Source organism: Talpa occidentalis, unplaced genomic scaffold (genome assembly GCF_014898055.3).
Source record: "Talpa occidentalis isolate TD23 unplaced genomic scaffold, MPIMG_talOcc4v2.1 talOcc4.2, whole genome shotgun sequence".
Classification (NCBI taxonomy): domain Eukaryota; kingdom Metazoa; phylum Chordata; class Mammalia; order Eulipotyphla; family Talpidae; genus Talpa; species Talpa occidentalis.
Genome location: NW_023602073.1, coordinates 67,618,844 through 67,636,780, shown reverse-complemented (window position 1 = coordinate 67,636,780; position 17,937 = coordinate 67,618,844). Strand labels below are relative to the sequence as shown.

At 39.8% G+C, this 17,937-nt stretch overlaps 1 protein-coding gene across 3 annotated transcripts in view; it reads left to right on the top strand.

The window, feature by feature from the left end:
• The window catches only part of LOC119252536 (24-hydroxycholesterol 7-alpha-hydroxylase), a 79,958-nt gene extending 71,967 nt beyond the window's left edge, over positions 1-7,991 (top strand). For all 3 annotated transcript variants that reach the window (XM_054698852.1, XM_037519835.2, XM_037519834.2), the window contains 2 exons: positions 4,052-4,139; positions 7,033-7,991. In XM_054698852.1, coding sequence (XP_054554827.1) covers positions 4,052-4,139; positions 7,033-7,104 — 160 coding nt within the window. In that variant the 3' untranslated portion in view covers positions 7,105-7,991. The remainder of the gene's footprint in view (positions 1-4,051; positions 4,140-7,032) is intronic.
• Positions 7,992-17,937: the final 9,946 nt, after the last annotated feature.

Sequence of the window (17,937 nt, the reverse complement as noted above, 5' to 3'; positions counted from 1 at the left end):
GCTACTTTTAAGAGTTTTCTTTGTCACTTCAGCAGTTTGATTATGATTTGCCTTGGAGTGATAGTCTGTATGATTCTTCTGGGTTCATTGAACTTCTTGGATCTGCCAATTATAGGTATCACAAATTTGAAAATGTTGCAGCTATTATTCAGATACTTTTTGTGCCTACCTTTCTGCATCTTCAAATTTAATGCATGTTATATTTTTTGATATTGTTTTATAGGTCACTATTCTTTTCATTTCTCTTTTAGTCTTTAATTTATATACTTCATTTTGGATATTTTCCATTGTTATGTTAAATTCCATGATTTTTATTTTTCAGTGTCTTATTTTCTGTTAATCCCAGATCAGTGTAGCTATATTTTGTATCTTACATATATCTTTTCACTGTGCTTCTGCCTTTTTGAACTGTAGGAAATATTTGATTAGCTATTTCCAAAATATGTCTTTTCTAGGCCCATTTCTTTTGAATAACTTTGCTGTTGTTTATATGTTATATTTTCCTGTTTCTTATAGGCTGGAAAATTTTTGAATAGATGCAAGATAAGTATTTTAAGTATCATAGATAATAGATTTTAGTTTAGTTTTTGGCCTTTTTTTTTTTTTTTAAGATTTACTTATTTATTTATACAAGCACTGGGTACAGTCAGAAGTGTGGGAGGGTGAGAGAATTCGCCAGAGCCAGAGCTGGGAGCAGAACAGGTAGACTGACGAAGTACACTGCTGCGGAGAACAGCGGGCACGGCAGGAGAGATCTGCACGCCGTGTGGGGCCCTTGCCAGTGGCCAGGGATCAAACTGGCACTGCAGAAGCAGCGGGCAGCTTCCCAGCCCAGCGCTCAACCGCTACACCACCGGGAAGGCCCAGTTTCTGGCCTTATTATAAAACATTTGTTTAGAAAAAAAATATTTTAAACTTGTTGTTAAGCTTTGTTAAAATCACCCAGAGTGATTTTTAAGATAATATAATCCCAATACTAATAATCTTTTAAGGACTTTACCCAATGATCTATATGTTACTGGAACCTCCCCCTCGGGATCCCAAGACTGGAGTCTTGGGTGTGCCCTGGGCATTATTTAGCTTTCTCTTTAGTTTTCTTTTTCACCTTCCTTATCCAGCTCAATAGTTTCCTCTCATACACTCACAAGTCAGTGATCAAGCAAAAACTCAAGGAGACCCTTGTGTATGGCTTTGAAGCACCCTTATTCTCTCAGTGAGACTCCCTCCTCTCTAATATTCCTCCCTGACAAATACTAATCTTTTTAAACTTGCCTAAACTTTCATCTCTATCTCCTTAATTTAGTGAGACTATCAGGTCTGTGGGTTTTCCCACCTTGTTCTGTAGGCTGGAAACTGCCATAGGACTCACCTTATTTCTTTCTTTTCTCTTGGGGTTTTCCATCCTATTCTGTGGTTCTTGACCCACTTTTTGAGTCATGAAGAGCAGAAAGATAACATTTACTTCTGTTACTCCATTATGACCAGAAGTGAGATTTTTCAATTTGTCAGAAGTTTAACAAAAAGTTAGTTTTGAGAAGTTCTGAACTGGCACATAAATTAGGAAAACTGTTTTTTCTCGGAATTGGTTCTTAATTTGATCTGAATCAATAAAGACTGGGTGTGTTCTTATGAGGTTTTGTAGAGTTGTGGGGTCCTTGGGTTCACTCTGGGAAAGGTGTCACCAGAGCTTCCGTTTTAGCGGCATGCGGCGACTTTTCCAGGCAAGTTTCTCCATGAGACAGAGATGTTAGTCATATTTAAAGAACAGGTTTATTAGGGAAAGGGAAAGGGACAGGTTTGCTGAGAAAGGCCTACGTGGTTGCAGGCAGTTGGCCTTGAGGAGAGTGGCCTCCGCTGAAGGAGGTCAGTGAAAAGAAATCCCAGCCTAGTACAGGTCAGGGGCAGGCAGGAGGCTGCTGCCTGCAGAGAGAGAGTTGGTGAAAAGAAGCACCTGCATAGTCACAGGTGGGCAGTGGGAGAGCTGCCCTGAGCCTGTGCAGAGACTGCATTGATAGAGTCCCCTTCTGTTTGGGAGGGGTCACTCCTCCGTGGAGTGGCCTGTTTGTTGCTGATTTGGGATAACTCGGAAAAAACCAGGAAGGGATCAGAGATTCCAGTGTGGGCCCAATCTTCGTATCTTTATCCTCAGGTCTGTGCTCCACTCCTTGTAGCATCTGATCCTGCTTGGGTCTCATGCCTGGTGATGCGGCACTGGTGCCTGAGGGTCACGACCTCTACAGCTGGGTTAATGTTCATGTTATTCCCCTATTCCTTGTGTGAGTCAGGTTTTAGTCTTGTGAGGCCTCTTTTCCAGTTTTTCTATTCTTGTCCTCCATCATGTTCTATTTCACAGACATTGAAACTCTCTTAGAGTAAATTATTTTTAGCATTTATAGGCAAGTAGATTTAAATCTGCATCATAAATATTTGTGCAGAATTGATGTCATATCCAAGTGGGTTGTAACGACACCTGTGTGTTTCAGATTTAATTTGAAATAAAAATATAGCCAGAATGTTTCCAGAATACCAGTGGGAAATATCTCTAATTATCTGATATAAATGACATCATTCATATTCATTCATTCACTCATTCAATCAACAAACATTGCGGATGCATAGATGACTAAAGCATGGTTCCTGCTATTTGTGAATATCATAATTTATAATTCCCAAAGGAAATTAATCTACAGGCAGGACAAGGGCTTGCTGCAGAAAACCTTACCATTCAGGGAATAACACGTGTGCTATGTGGCAAGAACATGTATTTCAAAGATGAGTTCTGGGGGAGAGGAGGCTGGGGAGATAGTCAAGGGGCAGATCCTCAAAGTCTGACTGTGTTTTCCTATGGCCTTTGGAAGAAAATAGGAAGTATTGACATTTTCTTCAATAAAATAAGGAGACAGTGAGTGATCTGTGTTTTAGAAAGCTGATTCTGTTACTTCAGTGGAATAGTGAAGAATACAATGGATGAAAGTAAAACTGGAAGCAAGGAAACCAATTTGGAAGCTAAACTGATTCAGTAATCCAGAAATAAATGAGGAAGAACTACACTGAGGGAGTAGTGGAAGGATTGGATTAAAGGAATAAGGCAAGCAATAAGGGAAGTATTTAGAAGATAAAACAAAACAACTTGGGTCTGATTGGATAAGAATAGTGAAGAAGAGGATTTTGTCTAAAATGATTTCCAATTTTTTAACTTGTTGGACTAACTGTGTTCATTGAGAGCTGTGAACCCCATCAGGGTTTCCCTACCCCAAAGAGAACTCAAAACAACCTGTAAGGATGCAAGGGGAAAAAAGTATAATTCCATGTATAGTATAACATGTTTCTCAAATTGTCGTTTCTCTTTGTATGTGTCTTACGAAAAAGACAGACAATAATCTAATTCAATAGTGCATGTGTAATTTATTTAAGAAGTGAATATAAATATATTGTAAGATGTGCTCAAACATTTTATTAATCAGGGTAGCAAGACTGAAAAACTTAGAAACATCAAAGGAAGAATAAATTTGGTTTTATGGAGAATTTAGAACCTGTGGAACATTAGGCAGTAATATCTAGTAGGCAGTAAGGCTCTTGATCAGACAAGACTGTCCAATAGAACTTTAAGTGGTGATGGAGATGTTCTAAATGTGTACTTTCCAGTACAGTAGCCAATAGTCTCATGTGGCTGTTGAGCACTTGAAATATGTCTAGTGCAACTAAGGAAGATTTTCATTTTAATTACAAGTTATTTAAGCTTAAATAGCCGCATGTAGTTAATAGCTATCATATTGGAAAGCACAGTTCTAAAATTTAGGAGAACAAGGCTCTCATTTTTGAATGCTTCTACTACCTAAGACTCTTATATACATTTTAAAGTAATTTATTCATCCCAGTTACCCTATAGAGAGTATTGTAAAAGAGACAAGTGAAATTCTCCCTCACTCTATCCTTTTAATGATACAAGTTTTTATTACAGACAAAAGTATATTTGCTCTGAAATATGTATACTTTGTTAGATATTAATTCATCTTTTACAACCCAGTAACAATTTTGTATTTTTTTGCAGGTGGTTTGCTCTGTTAGAGATTCAAATATTTATTATTTTAATATTTTATAAATATGATTGTAGACTTCTAGACCCATTGCCAAAACAGGTAAGCGTTTTCAGAATTTCGAATAGCCTGACTTTAAAATTTGACAAAGTTCCTGGTCCCTTGGTTTTAATTACTAAAGATGAACTGCTGATCTCCTCACTTAGGCCTGATCTTAGCAGTTACCTAATGATGAACCAGCCTGAAAGGATATTCCCCTTAATTCCAGATTTAATTTTTGTGCCCCTTTACCCTAAGACCAGACCTTCTAGCAGTGTTTCCACCACTTACGGTAAAGAACGCTCCTAACCAATTTACCAATTTTGACTTTGTTCCCTTGGCTAAATGAATATGGCCTTGATGTTAGGCTTCCCTAGAAAGAAGAATAGTGAAGAAGAAATTTGAACCACCATGTATATGGGTCCAAATCTGAACCATCCATTTTGGAGACAAGTCGCAGCTCTTGGCACATCTGGGAAACAATATCATGGAAGAAAATAGTATAAAGGCTGAGCAAAAATGAAAAGTCCTTGACCCTATTCATACCTCCACCCTTTCACTATTCCAATCATTTTCCCCCTCTGTATTTCTGTTTTCCAAGACCAGTGCCTCTGAAAGTAGTATAAACATTAGAATCACCTGCAGGGAGGGGTGTTGTGACCATACAGAATACTGATCCCCACCCTTAGAGTTTTTGATTCAGAAAGTCTGGGGAAGGAATCAAGAATCTGCATTTCTCCTAAGTTCAGGGAGCTGCCAGTGCTGCTGGTCTGTATAACAAACTTTGAGAACCACTGTCCTGGGAAATAAGGGAAAGTTTGAGTTAATTTCAAATGTTTGGACATAATTTTAAAAACTCTAAATAGAAGGTCCTATTTAAACTAAGGGTGAAGCTCAGAAATTAAACCTCGCAATCTCAGGGCTATTCACATAACATTTTGTGCTTTGATTTACTCGATATAATAAGGCTAATGTATGGAGGGATAAATAAAACTCTTGGGTGACATTTCAATAGGAATTATGTAAGCATGTAAGTGGCACAGACAATCTTATATTACTGACAAATATGCACATTTCAGCACTTTCCCTTAATTTATTTTGCAGTTCTATTTTGAGTTCAAGTAACAGTGAAGATAAGAGCCCTCAAAATCCTACCATGAAGGAGAAATCAAATCACCCTTTACCCAGGTTCTCAGGAAGTATATAGCTTTGCTCTCCAGATGAAAGTCCAGCTTTCCACTCACCAAATACTGGTTCCTAGTCCACCAAGTTAAATATCACTATTTGTCCAGGAAAGATTCAGCATCCAATTACTTTTCTGCCAGCAAGAGGACACTAGAATGCCTTTTCAGATTACAAGGATGACATTTGTCAAAGCCATATAGTATCTAACCATAGAGATCAATAATTTTGACCACTTCCTTATGCAACATTTTCCCCAGTAGTTTCTTCCTAGGTAAGGATCTTATTAGCTGCATTATTATATTGCCTACATATACCCTATTTCTGTTTTCATACTACTAAGGTAAGAACATTTCTTAAAGAAATATTATATCAGTTGACAAAAGGTACAGGTCTAAATAAATTCTCATGATCACAAAAAGCATTTCATTTCACAATTCTTAAAAGAGAAAGATCATTTAAAATTAATTATTAGACTTGTTTTAATAAGTTGTAGAATGAGGTTATCAAAAAATACAGAAAATAAACTAAAAATTACCCAGCTGTTATAGGAGATGGGTTACCTGGTTGTATTCTGAACACTCTTTTCAAGTGCAGGGACATCACTCGATTTGGAAATCAGGTCTCGCTGGTGAATGCACCTGTCCAAGTAGCAAAATCAATGACCAGAATCCCCAGTTTTAATTTTGCAACAACCCAATGTTTTCTTTTACCTCAAAGGAATTTTTAAGGAATTAATTTAATTTCAGTTTTCTCCTATAAAGAACCTAACACTAAGTAAATGCTACAAAGTTTTCTAGCATCTGTGACTGAACAACTGTGTCCAGATGCTTATACAGGAGCAATTCCATTCAGAGCATTCGTAAACAGACCCACTTTAATGCTCTTGCAAAAGCAATCTCACTTTTGCCAGCACAGTGAGATTTTGTTTGTTTAGTTGGTTGGATTTTTTTGTTTTACATTTTGTGGGCATCAGGGATTCTTAGAAAATTTCACAAAATCTGTGGATCACCTTTTTAGAAGGGTGATGCTTTCTTTTCATACTCACAAAAGTATAGGTTCAATTTCAGAGTCCATGGAAACCCTGTAGTTCTTTCTAGCCACTCCCCTAATAATCTACTCACTAGGGAGCCCGTTCTATGTCCTTTGCATCCTAACCTGACAATAGACTGATGATCTAATTTGGACTGACCCCCACTTTCCTTGCTAGTCATCTCCTCCCAACCCTCAGGTTGACAGAAGAGGTTGCTTTTCACATTCCTAAGCCTCAAAAAACTCTTGTGTGTTATTTGAAATAAACTGACCTTCCCTCACCCACACACTCCTTCACCCTTTCTTCCTATCAGAACACAAAATACTCTCTTGAAAAATTGTGGTCTTAGATACTCTGTAATAGTGGTTATACCGCCAACACCATGTTGTTTTGTAAACATCCCTAACATGTAGCACAGAGGTCTTACCCAGTGATTATAAATGAGATGTCACAGTTTGGGGGCCAGAAATGTAGAAAGAACCCTATTTATGCTATCCTCCTTAGCCAGACAAACTGAAGGGTGGGTGGCAATGGCCTTGGGATATATGAAATTGTGAAGAGATTGCAATTAGAATAAGGGATCTGCTTTTCTGCCCCTTGAAGACTAAGGCAATGCTTAACATTGTGAACCTCATCAAACAAATGCTTCCAAACTTTCAAACCAAACTCAGTAACTTTTAGAGGAGATTACAATTGAATAAACCTTAAGTTGAAACTGGCGGCTTTTTTCTCTGAATCTAGAGTTCTCTCCATTTGGTGGGAGTACAGCAGCCAGAAGGACCATGCCGTATTGAATTTAAAAGGAGAAAATAATGTCTACGTGGGCCTACGAGGACCAGACTTCTGGAGAAGCAACATCTGCTAGCTGGGCACCCACTACTCAGCATCTCAATCTGAGTGAGCGCCACTAAAACATGCTGCTTAACTTTATTTTAGGATTTAGTTCAAGAAAATGACCAAATGGTATGTGTATATTTGGCATCTCAAGAGTAGACCAAGAATCTGACATCATTCTCAGTGACATAAAGACCCAAACACAGGGTTTATAGAAGATGTTAACTGATTAAAAAAAAAAAGAGAGAGATTTCCTCAGAAATTGGAATCTGGTTTTATGTATCACTGTATTAAAGCTTTAACTTTCTATTTTGGAAAAGGCTAAAAATCTTAGACTCCAAAAAAATTTAAATAATTATTTATGAAAATTTCTGTTTTTTCTTAGTATGATTTTTAACTAGCAACTGGAATTTGTAAGCTCTTTTAATATAATTATTTCTTATAAACACATCTAATGCCAAAAGTATGATAGCTTTCTAAGACCTGTCAAGACAAAGATCATGTCTTATATTCACTTACATACTCAACTGCCTCAGGACAGCACCTTCTCTATAAAATATATTCAATAAATGTAATTGATTGATTTATGTTTTAATTAAAGTGAAAACACCCTTTTGAATCAAGGTGTTTATAATGATAGTTTAAGAGAAAATATTTTTGCTAATTATAGAAACACAAATAAAATGGTATGTCAAGGCAAGTAACATCTGAATCCGTTACTTAAGACTTGCGCCTGAAATATTTGCTGTGAAATCCAGACAAGAAATCCTATCATCTTCAGAGGAAACACATGACCCTAATAATAGTCATCAGTGATGTCATGATTTGTCCTCCAATTGTCAATAAAATGCTACTTGTTTCATTTATATCACAGTAAGGAAGTTTTGTAGTACACACTGTCCTCTGGATTATTTGTTCCCCTGTGCTAGAATTATCCCGTGGGGTTGATAATGATTGCTTAGTCATCTATTTCCTATCAAAGAGCAGATGACTCTCTAGGAGAAAATTAAGTACTTTGGAGTGCATTAGCTCTTCCAGACTAATACAGTGGTTTGCCAGCTTAGCTAGCAATTCATAGCTTAGATTAGCAGTCTTTTGGGTCTGGAGACAGAAGGGGCTGAAGAAAGCAGCTTACAAGTCCATAGCGGACTTGAAAATTGCATACCACACCCTGGGAGGTTCTGCAAGTATGGCAAGTGGGTTCTCAAGGAGGGCAGGTCCTCTCAAGCAGTTGAAGCCCACAAAGAAACATATAATATCCTCGTCAACTAAACTTGCAGCCACTGAAGGCTAATGTTTGTCTCCTTTTCCTTGTTTAGTAAAGATGAATGTTAGCTGACAAGCTTATGCACTTGAAAAAGATGGTAGAATAAAGAATGGTAAGAGAAATAGACTTGGAGGTCCCATATTTTTCTTCCTAGCCTGAGATTTTATATTTATATTTATTTTTATATATCTATAACATAAACCTCTCTATTTATATGTGTTAACATGGGTTATCTGAAAAGAGAGCCTCAGACAAGGAGTTGTGTGCAGAGAGTTTTAGTTGAGAGGTGCTCTCATGCAGCAGAAGTAAGCCATGAGGAAGAATATGCCAATATTAGGGTTAGTTACCAAGGTAGGTGTTGTAGCCTTGGCAGCTTCATTTCATAGACCACCTGAGAAACATATGCACCTCCCTCCCAGTATTGTCCCCCTAAAAGACAAGAGGTAGGAATAATTATCAACTTGGCTTTGTTCTCCATTGATTAATGATGACACCCCACGACATTAGCCCTGCACTTCCCAGCAGCATTCATGTAGGGGAGAACCTAACTGGTTGTGTTAGGGGTCTGAGCACTAAAAGGTCTGAGCTTGCACAGAACTCTTCACCTGAAATCAGAGTTGGCCCAAGGGTATGTGGGGAGGGGGGGGCGGCAGCAGCGACATCTGATATTCTCCTTCCTTGCACCCCTCAGACCACAATAAACTAAATCCATCACCTAGTCTTCAAAGTGGTGGCTGGCCGCAATCTCTACTAAACACCTAAGGCACAAGGATTAATTTAAGAAGCTGCAGCTCCCACTATTGCATCTGGATATGTATGAAGTCTTAGTGACTATTCATCTCACTCCACCACATATTCTAGATTTCTCTCCCCTTGATACAACATTCAAACTGATCTGGGCTGCTTGCCTGGTGAAATGAACCAGATCTGATCCCTGAGGGATCTGTGCCCATAGTAGCTTTGCTTTTGTCAAACTGTGATCACTATTCACATTATTACCGGGTATGAAGGCAACAAGAGGTGTCACATGAATCAGCTAGGTCTCAGATTACCGCTGTCTCCTTCCCTTCTCTAGCAGCAGTCTTGTGTTGATAACTACCAAATGGGTATTTCCCTTCCCTGACTCCGGGTCTAGCATTATGAAGAGTCCCAACATGTCCCAAAGGGACAGGTGTATCATCAGTTTCACTAGAAATCTTACTCAGTCACTTGGTGGAAGCATCCTCTTCCCCTCTGGAAACAAAAGCCTCTCATATAGCAAAGCCTAGACTTTCAGGGAAAGGACACACACATTGTTCAAGTGGTGCTCTGTCAGTAATTGTGGAAAAGGTCAGTCCTATTTCAACCCCTGTGTTCCCAGACCCATGTCTTCCAGTTACTGGGAGCATTTCTAGCTACTGAGCATAATGCTGGCCATTGGGTTAGATGGATTGCATCATATGATGCACTGGATACTTAGTGCAACCTGGGAATAGAATCCAAACCCACAGTGATGTCATCCCTAAGAGAGCACCTTAGTGGCTTCCAGACAATGTGCTAGTATCAATGAATCTCATATTCATGGCCATTATTGAACTTCTTTTGCCTCAGCATGCCTGTGTCCTGGAGTGAAGTTAAAAAGACCCAATGTCAGTTAACAACAGGCATTTTTTGAATCCTCCGGTGATGCTGTTGTGTATTTTTTGCAATTAGGCCCAATATTTTATGCTGCCTGGGCATCTGAAACCAAGTGGACTTCAAAGGTGGATCTCTAAGCGCAAGCTCCCCTCCCCAATCTGCTCCCACCGAGAAGCAGATTGGACAAGTAATCCTCCCCGTCAAGGGGACATGATACAGTGTCTATTTGAATGTCCCTCTGAATGTCAGGCACATCCCCACATTTCTCTGTGCTTGACAGTTGCATGTGACCAATTTGGGCCAAGGGGCTATAAGTAGAAATGATGAGTGTGAATTCCAAGTTGAAACAAGGACATAGGAAAGGATAAAAATTGTCTTTATTCCCCTCTTCCTCTGGTGGCATGATGGGGGAACTGTGCAGCAACGAGAAGGCAGAGCCTCCATCTGTCTGAGTCCCTAAGTGTCAGTGAGAAGGAAAGAGTCCTTCCCCACAATCTGCACTGGACACATGGTGTGAGCAGAAGACACTGATGTTTGCTGCCCCAGCATAAACTAGCCTTCCCGAACAATCTCAGAAACAAAACTCTTGAGTTCCTGTTCTGTTTTATGCCTTTGACCCTCTATTCTATGATTTATTTTAGAGGAATATGCAGTTCCACTTGCTGCATACCCGTGCAAGAGTGGCAACATTACACTAAAATGACTTCATAGGTATTCTATGCAATACTGTCTTTTAAAGGCATAATATTGAAGTTAAAATTATATTGTAGCTGTTGTGCTTTATTTTCTGAGTTGTCAATTGGTTATAAAGTTGAAAAAGATTCTCACACAAAATAATTTCTAAGTGAGTCACTTGAAGGTTATTAACCCACTTAAGAGCCATTGAACAAAAAAATGTATTTATTGATGATCCAATGTAGTAGACACTGTCCTTGTCATTATAGGTAGGGCATAGAAGATCAGAATAGCAGGTCGATAGCCAATTACTTACATTTAAAATCCAGCTCTGTCACTTTTTGTTATGTGACCTTTGCAGATTATTTCCCTCACTAAGCCTAGGGACTCCAATGAGACTAATAAGGCACACTCTTTAGGGTTGCTATGGCTTGAATTATTGCCTTAACATGAAACCTAGCCATTGTAAGTGTAAAACGGGTATTAGGTAATTTTATTGATCAGGTGGCTTTAACCAGATATATCAAGATTGAAAATTTTCTTTTTGTTTTATCAAAAAGTATCTTGCTAGATAGGTCACTGATCAACTCCAGTTCCTTTGGAAGAACTGGAAGCTCCTTAGCTTGGTAGAATACACTGCACAATTAAAGACCTTTTCCTGAATGACAGTCAATAATAGTATTTCAGATAGCTTTCTCTTCACTTACTCACCTTAATGTTAAGTAAGTGCATCCAAAAGCATTGAAAGTGATTCCTTTTTTTCCTCTCAATCTGTTAACTGGCCAGTGTGTATTTTATTAATCTGAGTCACAGATTGCATAAAATATTTACCATCATGTCTAATGTAATATTCCTTATTTTTTCATTATTATATGAGGCAATATATGGCAGAACTAGTTTAAAAGAAATTATTTTCTTCTCCTTTTAAAAGTAAATAAAATAATACAAAATAGTAAATCCAAAACTCTCTATGGTTGGCTATAGGAGATAGGAAGGCAGCTGCTGTATAACAGAAAAATGATGGCTGCATTGTGGAAAGAAGCAAGTTCAAATTATAGTGTGGCCCTTTGACTTCAAATGATAATGAGTCAATCAGTTCAATTCTCTGAGCCTCAGTTTCTTTACATGTTAAATGGGCATAATATCTAAATGGGTTTTCTTTAATTTCTCATAGTTATTTTTATTTTTTCAAAGATTTATTTATGCATACAAGAGCTGGGGTACAGGCCAGATGTGTAGGGGATGAGAGGATTCACCGGAGACAGAGTGGGGAGCAGAACAGGTAGACTGACTGAAATACACTGCTGAGGGGAGCAGCGGACAAGACAGGAGAGGTCTGCTGCGCTATGTGGGTAGCTCCCTGGCTGGCCGGGGATTGAACTCGTGCTGCAGAGGCTGCAGATTGCTTCATAATGCTGTGCTTAACCCCTTGCACCACCAGGGAGGCCCTAAATTTATTTTTACTTAGCACCTCCACATATATTTGATTGCATGATTTCAAATAAATATTTTTAATTATTGAAATAAATATATGAGTCTAAGTTCATTGTATCTCAAAAGGCTGTGTGCGGAACAACTGGATATTCACATGCAAAAGAATGAAAGTGAACTGCTACCTCACAACATGTATAAAACTAATCTAAAAATGGGGCTCTGTGGTATGGGATGAAGCTTGGAGAAGAGCAAAGTGAGGTTCTCCCTAACTGGAAAGAGCTTACACTAGATTGGCAAGGGGAGCTGAGCCCTGGAGCTGAATCCTGAAGAGTGGGAGGGTGCTGTGAAGTCAGGGAACCCAGGTAGAAAGGCACACAGGCTCTGGGTGCCAACCTTGCTGGTGAGTCATAGAATCTTCAAGAAGTCTGGGACTTCCGTGGGTGGAAGTGATATAAGAAGCAGACTTGAAATACTGGTGACTAGGGGCGCTTCTTTTTTTTTTTTTTTTTTGCACCAGGTAATATCCTTGATTCTACTGTTAAGGAGCCCCAGAATTCATTATTTACATAGAATTTACTCCTGGTCCAAAAATACAGGACTTCAGAATCGCTATTGTGATGCCTTACAGGCTATCTATGAAGTTGTTTCTTTGCACATCTGCCTTGTGTTCTTAGTCATGCATACTCCATTGCTTATTTTTCATGATATTTAAAAAAGCTTTATTGAGATACAGTGGACATACTGTACTTAAGTGTAGGACTCAGTGGCTCTTAGTATATTCAGAGTGGTGCAGCCATCACCACAGTCAATTTAAAACATTGTATTGCCTCCAAAATGAATCCTATTCCCCTTCGTTATGACTTGCTCAGTCATCCCATGCCCCAGAGCCCCAGACAATCACCAGTCTACTTTCTCTCTTCACAAATTTGCTTTCTAGATAGTTCGTATAAATGGAATCATGTAATATGTAGTCCTTTGAGTCTACATACTTTAGCCCATTTTCAAGGTTCATCCACACTGTAGCACTTATCAATATTTCATTCCTTTCATTGCCAAATATTGCATTGTATGTATATGCCACATTTCACCTATGCATTTGTCTTTGAGGACTTCTGAGTCATTGTCCCTTTTTTGGCTATTATAAATAATACTGCTATAAACATTTGGATGAAAGTTTTTGTTTGATGAAAACATCAACTCAAAAAATGATTCACTCTACATTGTTTATTGCAGCATTATTTACAATAGCTAGGACATGGAAACAAGCTCAGTGTCCACTGATAGAGAATTGGATTGAGACAACATGGTATATCCACACAACGGAATACTATTTACCCATAAGGAAAGGATGAAATATTGCCATTTATAGCAAAATAGAAGGAATTTGGGGGAATTATGTGTACTAAAGCAAGTCAGAATGACGAAGATAAATATTGGGCATTTACACGGCAGATGATTCAACAAAGTAGAAAGTGTCGCTGCCACTCAGTTCCCATTGTTCTTTAATGGGCCTTAGTGGCTCATAAAACTCACGATCTAATTAAATGTTAAATATAAAGATGACTGAAACTCAAAATTTTTCCAGGGAGTAATGAGAAATTGTTATTTTTCCTTTTCCTAGTGCAGCAAAGGAAAGAAAAAGCAGAATGGTTAAATTGTTATTTTAGAACATTCTGAAGGTTTATAGATCTTAATATAGTGGCACCATGAGCTTAAGAGAAGTATAAATTAATGCTCGTAATAATAATCAACATTGATTCTTTGTGATTGGAGTTGTGTAAGTGTTAGGGAGAAAAGGATGTCCTAAAGCTAATTCCATACAGGCTTTGTGGACTCCATCCCCACCCCAGGCCAAAGCCAAAGACACTGGGAACTCCAAATCCCATCACCACCAAAGGGAAGGTGGCTGGGACCTGAGGGTGGGGTTAAGCAGCCAGGTGGATATAAAAGGCAGACACGTGGGCTTTGGGGGATCCCCATTTTGGCTCTCCGCCAGCTCGCAGCGTCTGGCCAGCTCTGAGAGTGACTTTGGGTTTCCAGGTCGTCGGCTCGGGTGGGACACATTAAAGACTTTATTTCCCTATTTTCTCCCTGAGTTGTACATTTTCCTTATTTCCTTTTCCCTTGTGTAGGGTAAAGAAAATATCAGGCTTTTCTGCCTTTCCGCCATCAGGATAGATGATGGATCCTTGTCCTGAATGCATGCCTGATGGCGGGCACCTGGAATAGGGTGTGGGCGTAGGTAGATGGGATTCAGCTGAGCTAAGACTGCTTTTTTAAGGGCGGTGTCATGGGGACGCCAGCAGCAGCAGCAGCAGCCGAAGCCGAAAGAGAAGCCTGCCAGCCTGCCAGCCCCCCAGCCAGCACCCCTGCCTGCCATAGGCCTGGTGAACCCCAATAAAAAACCTGCAAAACCACTGAGGACTCTGACTCCTCCTTTACCTGGTCTGCATGGGATCAGAGAACCTGCACTGTGTCCTGTCCTGCCCTTTACACCTTGTAAATAAACCTTTTATTAACCTTTTGTGTGTGCCTGTAGTGGAGTATTCTTAAGTCCCTTTTAAGCGCGTGGGTGAGGACCCACAGCCAGGAACCCGTTCAATATCGGGGCTGCTCTATAACATAAGCACTTCACATGCTTTCCTTTTCTTCTTTCAAAACAAATAAGAGCTGCACTCAGTAAGGAAATATTGATTTTAGTCTTCAGCTCTAAGAAGTGTGACAAACTGATTCATAAAACAAGCATCCTGAAACTGTTCACAATACTTGGAATGAAGTTAGGTAAGAAACCAGAGATTCTCACTGTATAGTTGCTTACCTTGGTGGAAATAAGCAACAGTGTTTGATTTTTCAATTCATTTCTCCCTCAGAAGAAATGAAAAGTTTCACTAAAGACATGAATTTCAAGGCAGGGTTTTTCTCTGAAGCACTCAACAGAGAGAAATTCTGTCCCATCAAGACAGCCCAGGATAAAGACGAGGCCTTGGTTCTGGACTTAATTGTAGTGTTTAGAGGAAAAGGCTATAAACTGAGTCCTGCTTGCCCTGCTCAGCTATACCTTTTTTTTTTTTTTTTTTAAGATTTATTTATTTATTTACACAAGCACTGGGTACAGTCAGAAGCACAGGAGGGTGAGAGAATTCACCAGAGCCAGAACAGGGAACAGAACAGGCAGACTGACAAAGAAATACACTGCTGAAGGGAGCAGTGGGCGCGGCAGGAGAGGTCTGCGCGCCATGTGGGACACTCGCTGGCGGCCCAGGATCGAACCGGTGGTGCAGAGGCTGCGGGCAGCTTCTCAGCCCAGCGCTCAACCGCTGCGCCACCAGGGGAGGCCCTCAGCTATACCTTTTGCACCTCATTTTCTCCTCTGTAACAACAGAAGTCTGCCCTAGAAGAGGGGAGCCCTACAACCCTGCACAAGCCTCGCTTCTGATTGTTAAACACACATGATTGTGTAATAAGAACTTCAGGAGTAGGTACCATCAAAGACTGAGTTGGTGGAGTAAAAAAGTCACAGCTGTAGGCCCTTCTGCATCTTTTGTCATGAAGGGGATAAAGATAGCAGTGAAAAGAACACTGAGTTTAGACACAAACCTACATGCCTAGTTCCAGCTCACTATCCACATTTTCCTAGCCTATGAAAAAAAGGGAGCAATTGTGATAGTCCCTTGCCCTGAGGTTTACATTGAACCACTTTGTTGAAAGCTGTTACCTGTCAGGTGGCCTGCAGTTGTAAGACACAATAATGATTGAAAACATTTCTGCTTCAACTTCCCAAACCTGTGACCTACCCTGCAAATTGAAGGCAATGTTCACTGCGGCTCTCGGCACTGATAGACCTCGGGAATTTCTAGCTATCATCTTTTTAAACTGAAACCCATTAGTGCTCTTCTTCAATAACTGAGCATTGCCACTCCGCTTTTTCTGTCACAGATGTCCTGGTTCTTATTTGCAGTTCTAGACAAACAAGCCTATTGGCTGAGACCCACATATTTCATTCTCCTTCGACAACTTGCTGTGAACAACTTCAATTCTTTAATAACTTAATTTTTAGAGGTCTCTATCCTCTCCACTTTCTCTTATGGAAGAGGCCACAATGAACCCAGAAACTGCCTTTTCCATGAAAATGTGCTTTTTAAAGGCCCCAAACCAAATATAAAGACAAAAAAATTTGGTCTAGTCCCTAAGTTGCATTTCCAACATTCTTTTCCCATGCTGTGTTCATTTGTTATCTGGCTGTATGGTAAGGAAAAAATGACAGGCTTTTCTGCCCTCCCGCCATCAGGATAGATGATGGATCCTTGCGGTCCTGAATGCATGCCTGATGGTGGGCACCTGGAGTAGGGTGTGGGCATAGGTGGATTAGATTCACCTGGGCTTTTAAGCGCGGCATCACAGGGATGCCAGGAGCAGCAGAAGCAGAGAGAGAGAGAGAGAGATTAAGAGCCCAGATAGAATGAAGACCTGCTGTGGGCTGGGAGGCCTGCCAGCCTGCCAGTCCCCCAGTACCTCTGCCTGCTGTGTACCTGGTAAATCTAGATAAAAGACCTGCAAAAGCCACTGAGGACTCTGACTCCTCCTTTACCCGGTCTGCTGGATCAGAAAACCTGCACTGTGCCCCAATCCTGCCCCTACACTGGCCAAAAGGAAAAACATGCACAAAATAAAATTAAAATGAGACACTTTCCTCCCATAGGTCAGAAACTGAAATACAAATGAAAATATTTACAGATGAGCCCAATAACCACACACCAATTTGTAAACTCTATTGAGATTTGACTGAGTTTTTTTTTTCTATATCATAATGTATCATTTAAGATGGCTTTATGGAAAGCCAAAAAGTGTCTTCACTTTTATTCATTCATTCATTCATTCATTCATTCACTTTTTAAAATGAACCAAAAGAGTGCCAATTGTATGTTTGTGTGTGTATGTATAAAGATAGAGGGAGAGGGACCTCCTTGGTGGTGCAAGGGGTTAAGATGCAGCCTGTGAAGCTGTCCACAGCCACTGCAGCATGAGTTCGATCCCCAGCTGGCCAGGGAGTAACCCACATGGTGCAGCAGACCTCTTCTGACTTGCCCGCTGCTCCCCTGAGCAGTGTACTTTGGTCGATCTGCCTGTTCTGTTCCCCTCTGTGTCTGTTGTGAATCCTCTCACCACCACCACCCCCCGCTGTACCTCTGGCCTGTACTCCAGCTCTTGAATGCATAAATAAATAAATCTTTTTAAAAAAATGGAGGGGGAGAGAGAGAGAGAGACCTGCCCTAAAGTTTGTTCTTTATATACAAGTTAGATTATCTTCCTTTCAAGGGCCCTTCTAACAGAATATACTTACTACAACCCTATCATATAGGTACTAGCATCATCTCCATATTTCAAAAGAGGAAATGGAGGCCCAGAAAGGTTAAGCAACTTTCCTAACATCACACAGATAGAAGGTAGTGAACCAGGATTCAATCCATGCATTTTGGCTTCAGGATCTGTACTATTAAATGTCTTTCTTCCTCCTCTATAGTCACTACCAGCAATTTACCCCAAAGTAGTGAGTCATGCAGGTATTTCAGAGAGACTATGTTGAAGCCTATCAAATTCCCTCATCTCTAAACAATATAGGCAATCATTGCTTCTAATAATTCATAAGCACCTATATATATATGATTTTTTAAATACCATGGAGCAATGCTGTGCACCAGGAGGATGATTTAATGTACTTTTAGTTCTTAAAAATATGTTTTCTCTAAATGTTTTCATACTTATTATCACTGCCATAGTTGTGAGGAATAACATCATCAGAGAAAGGAATCTTAAACAGA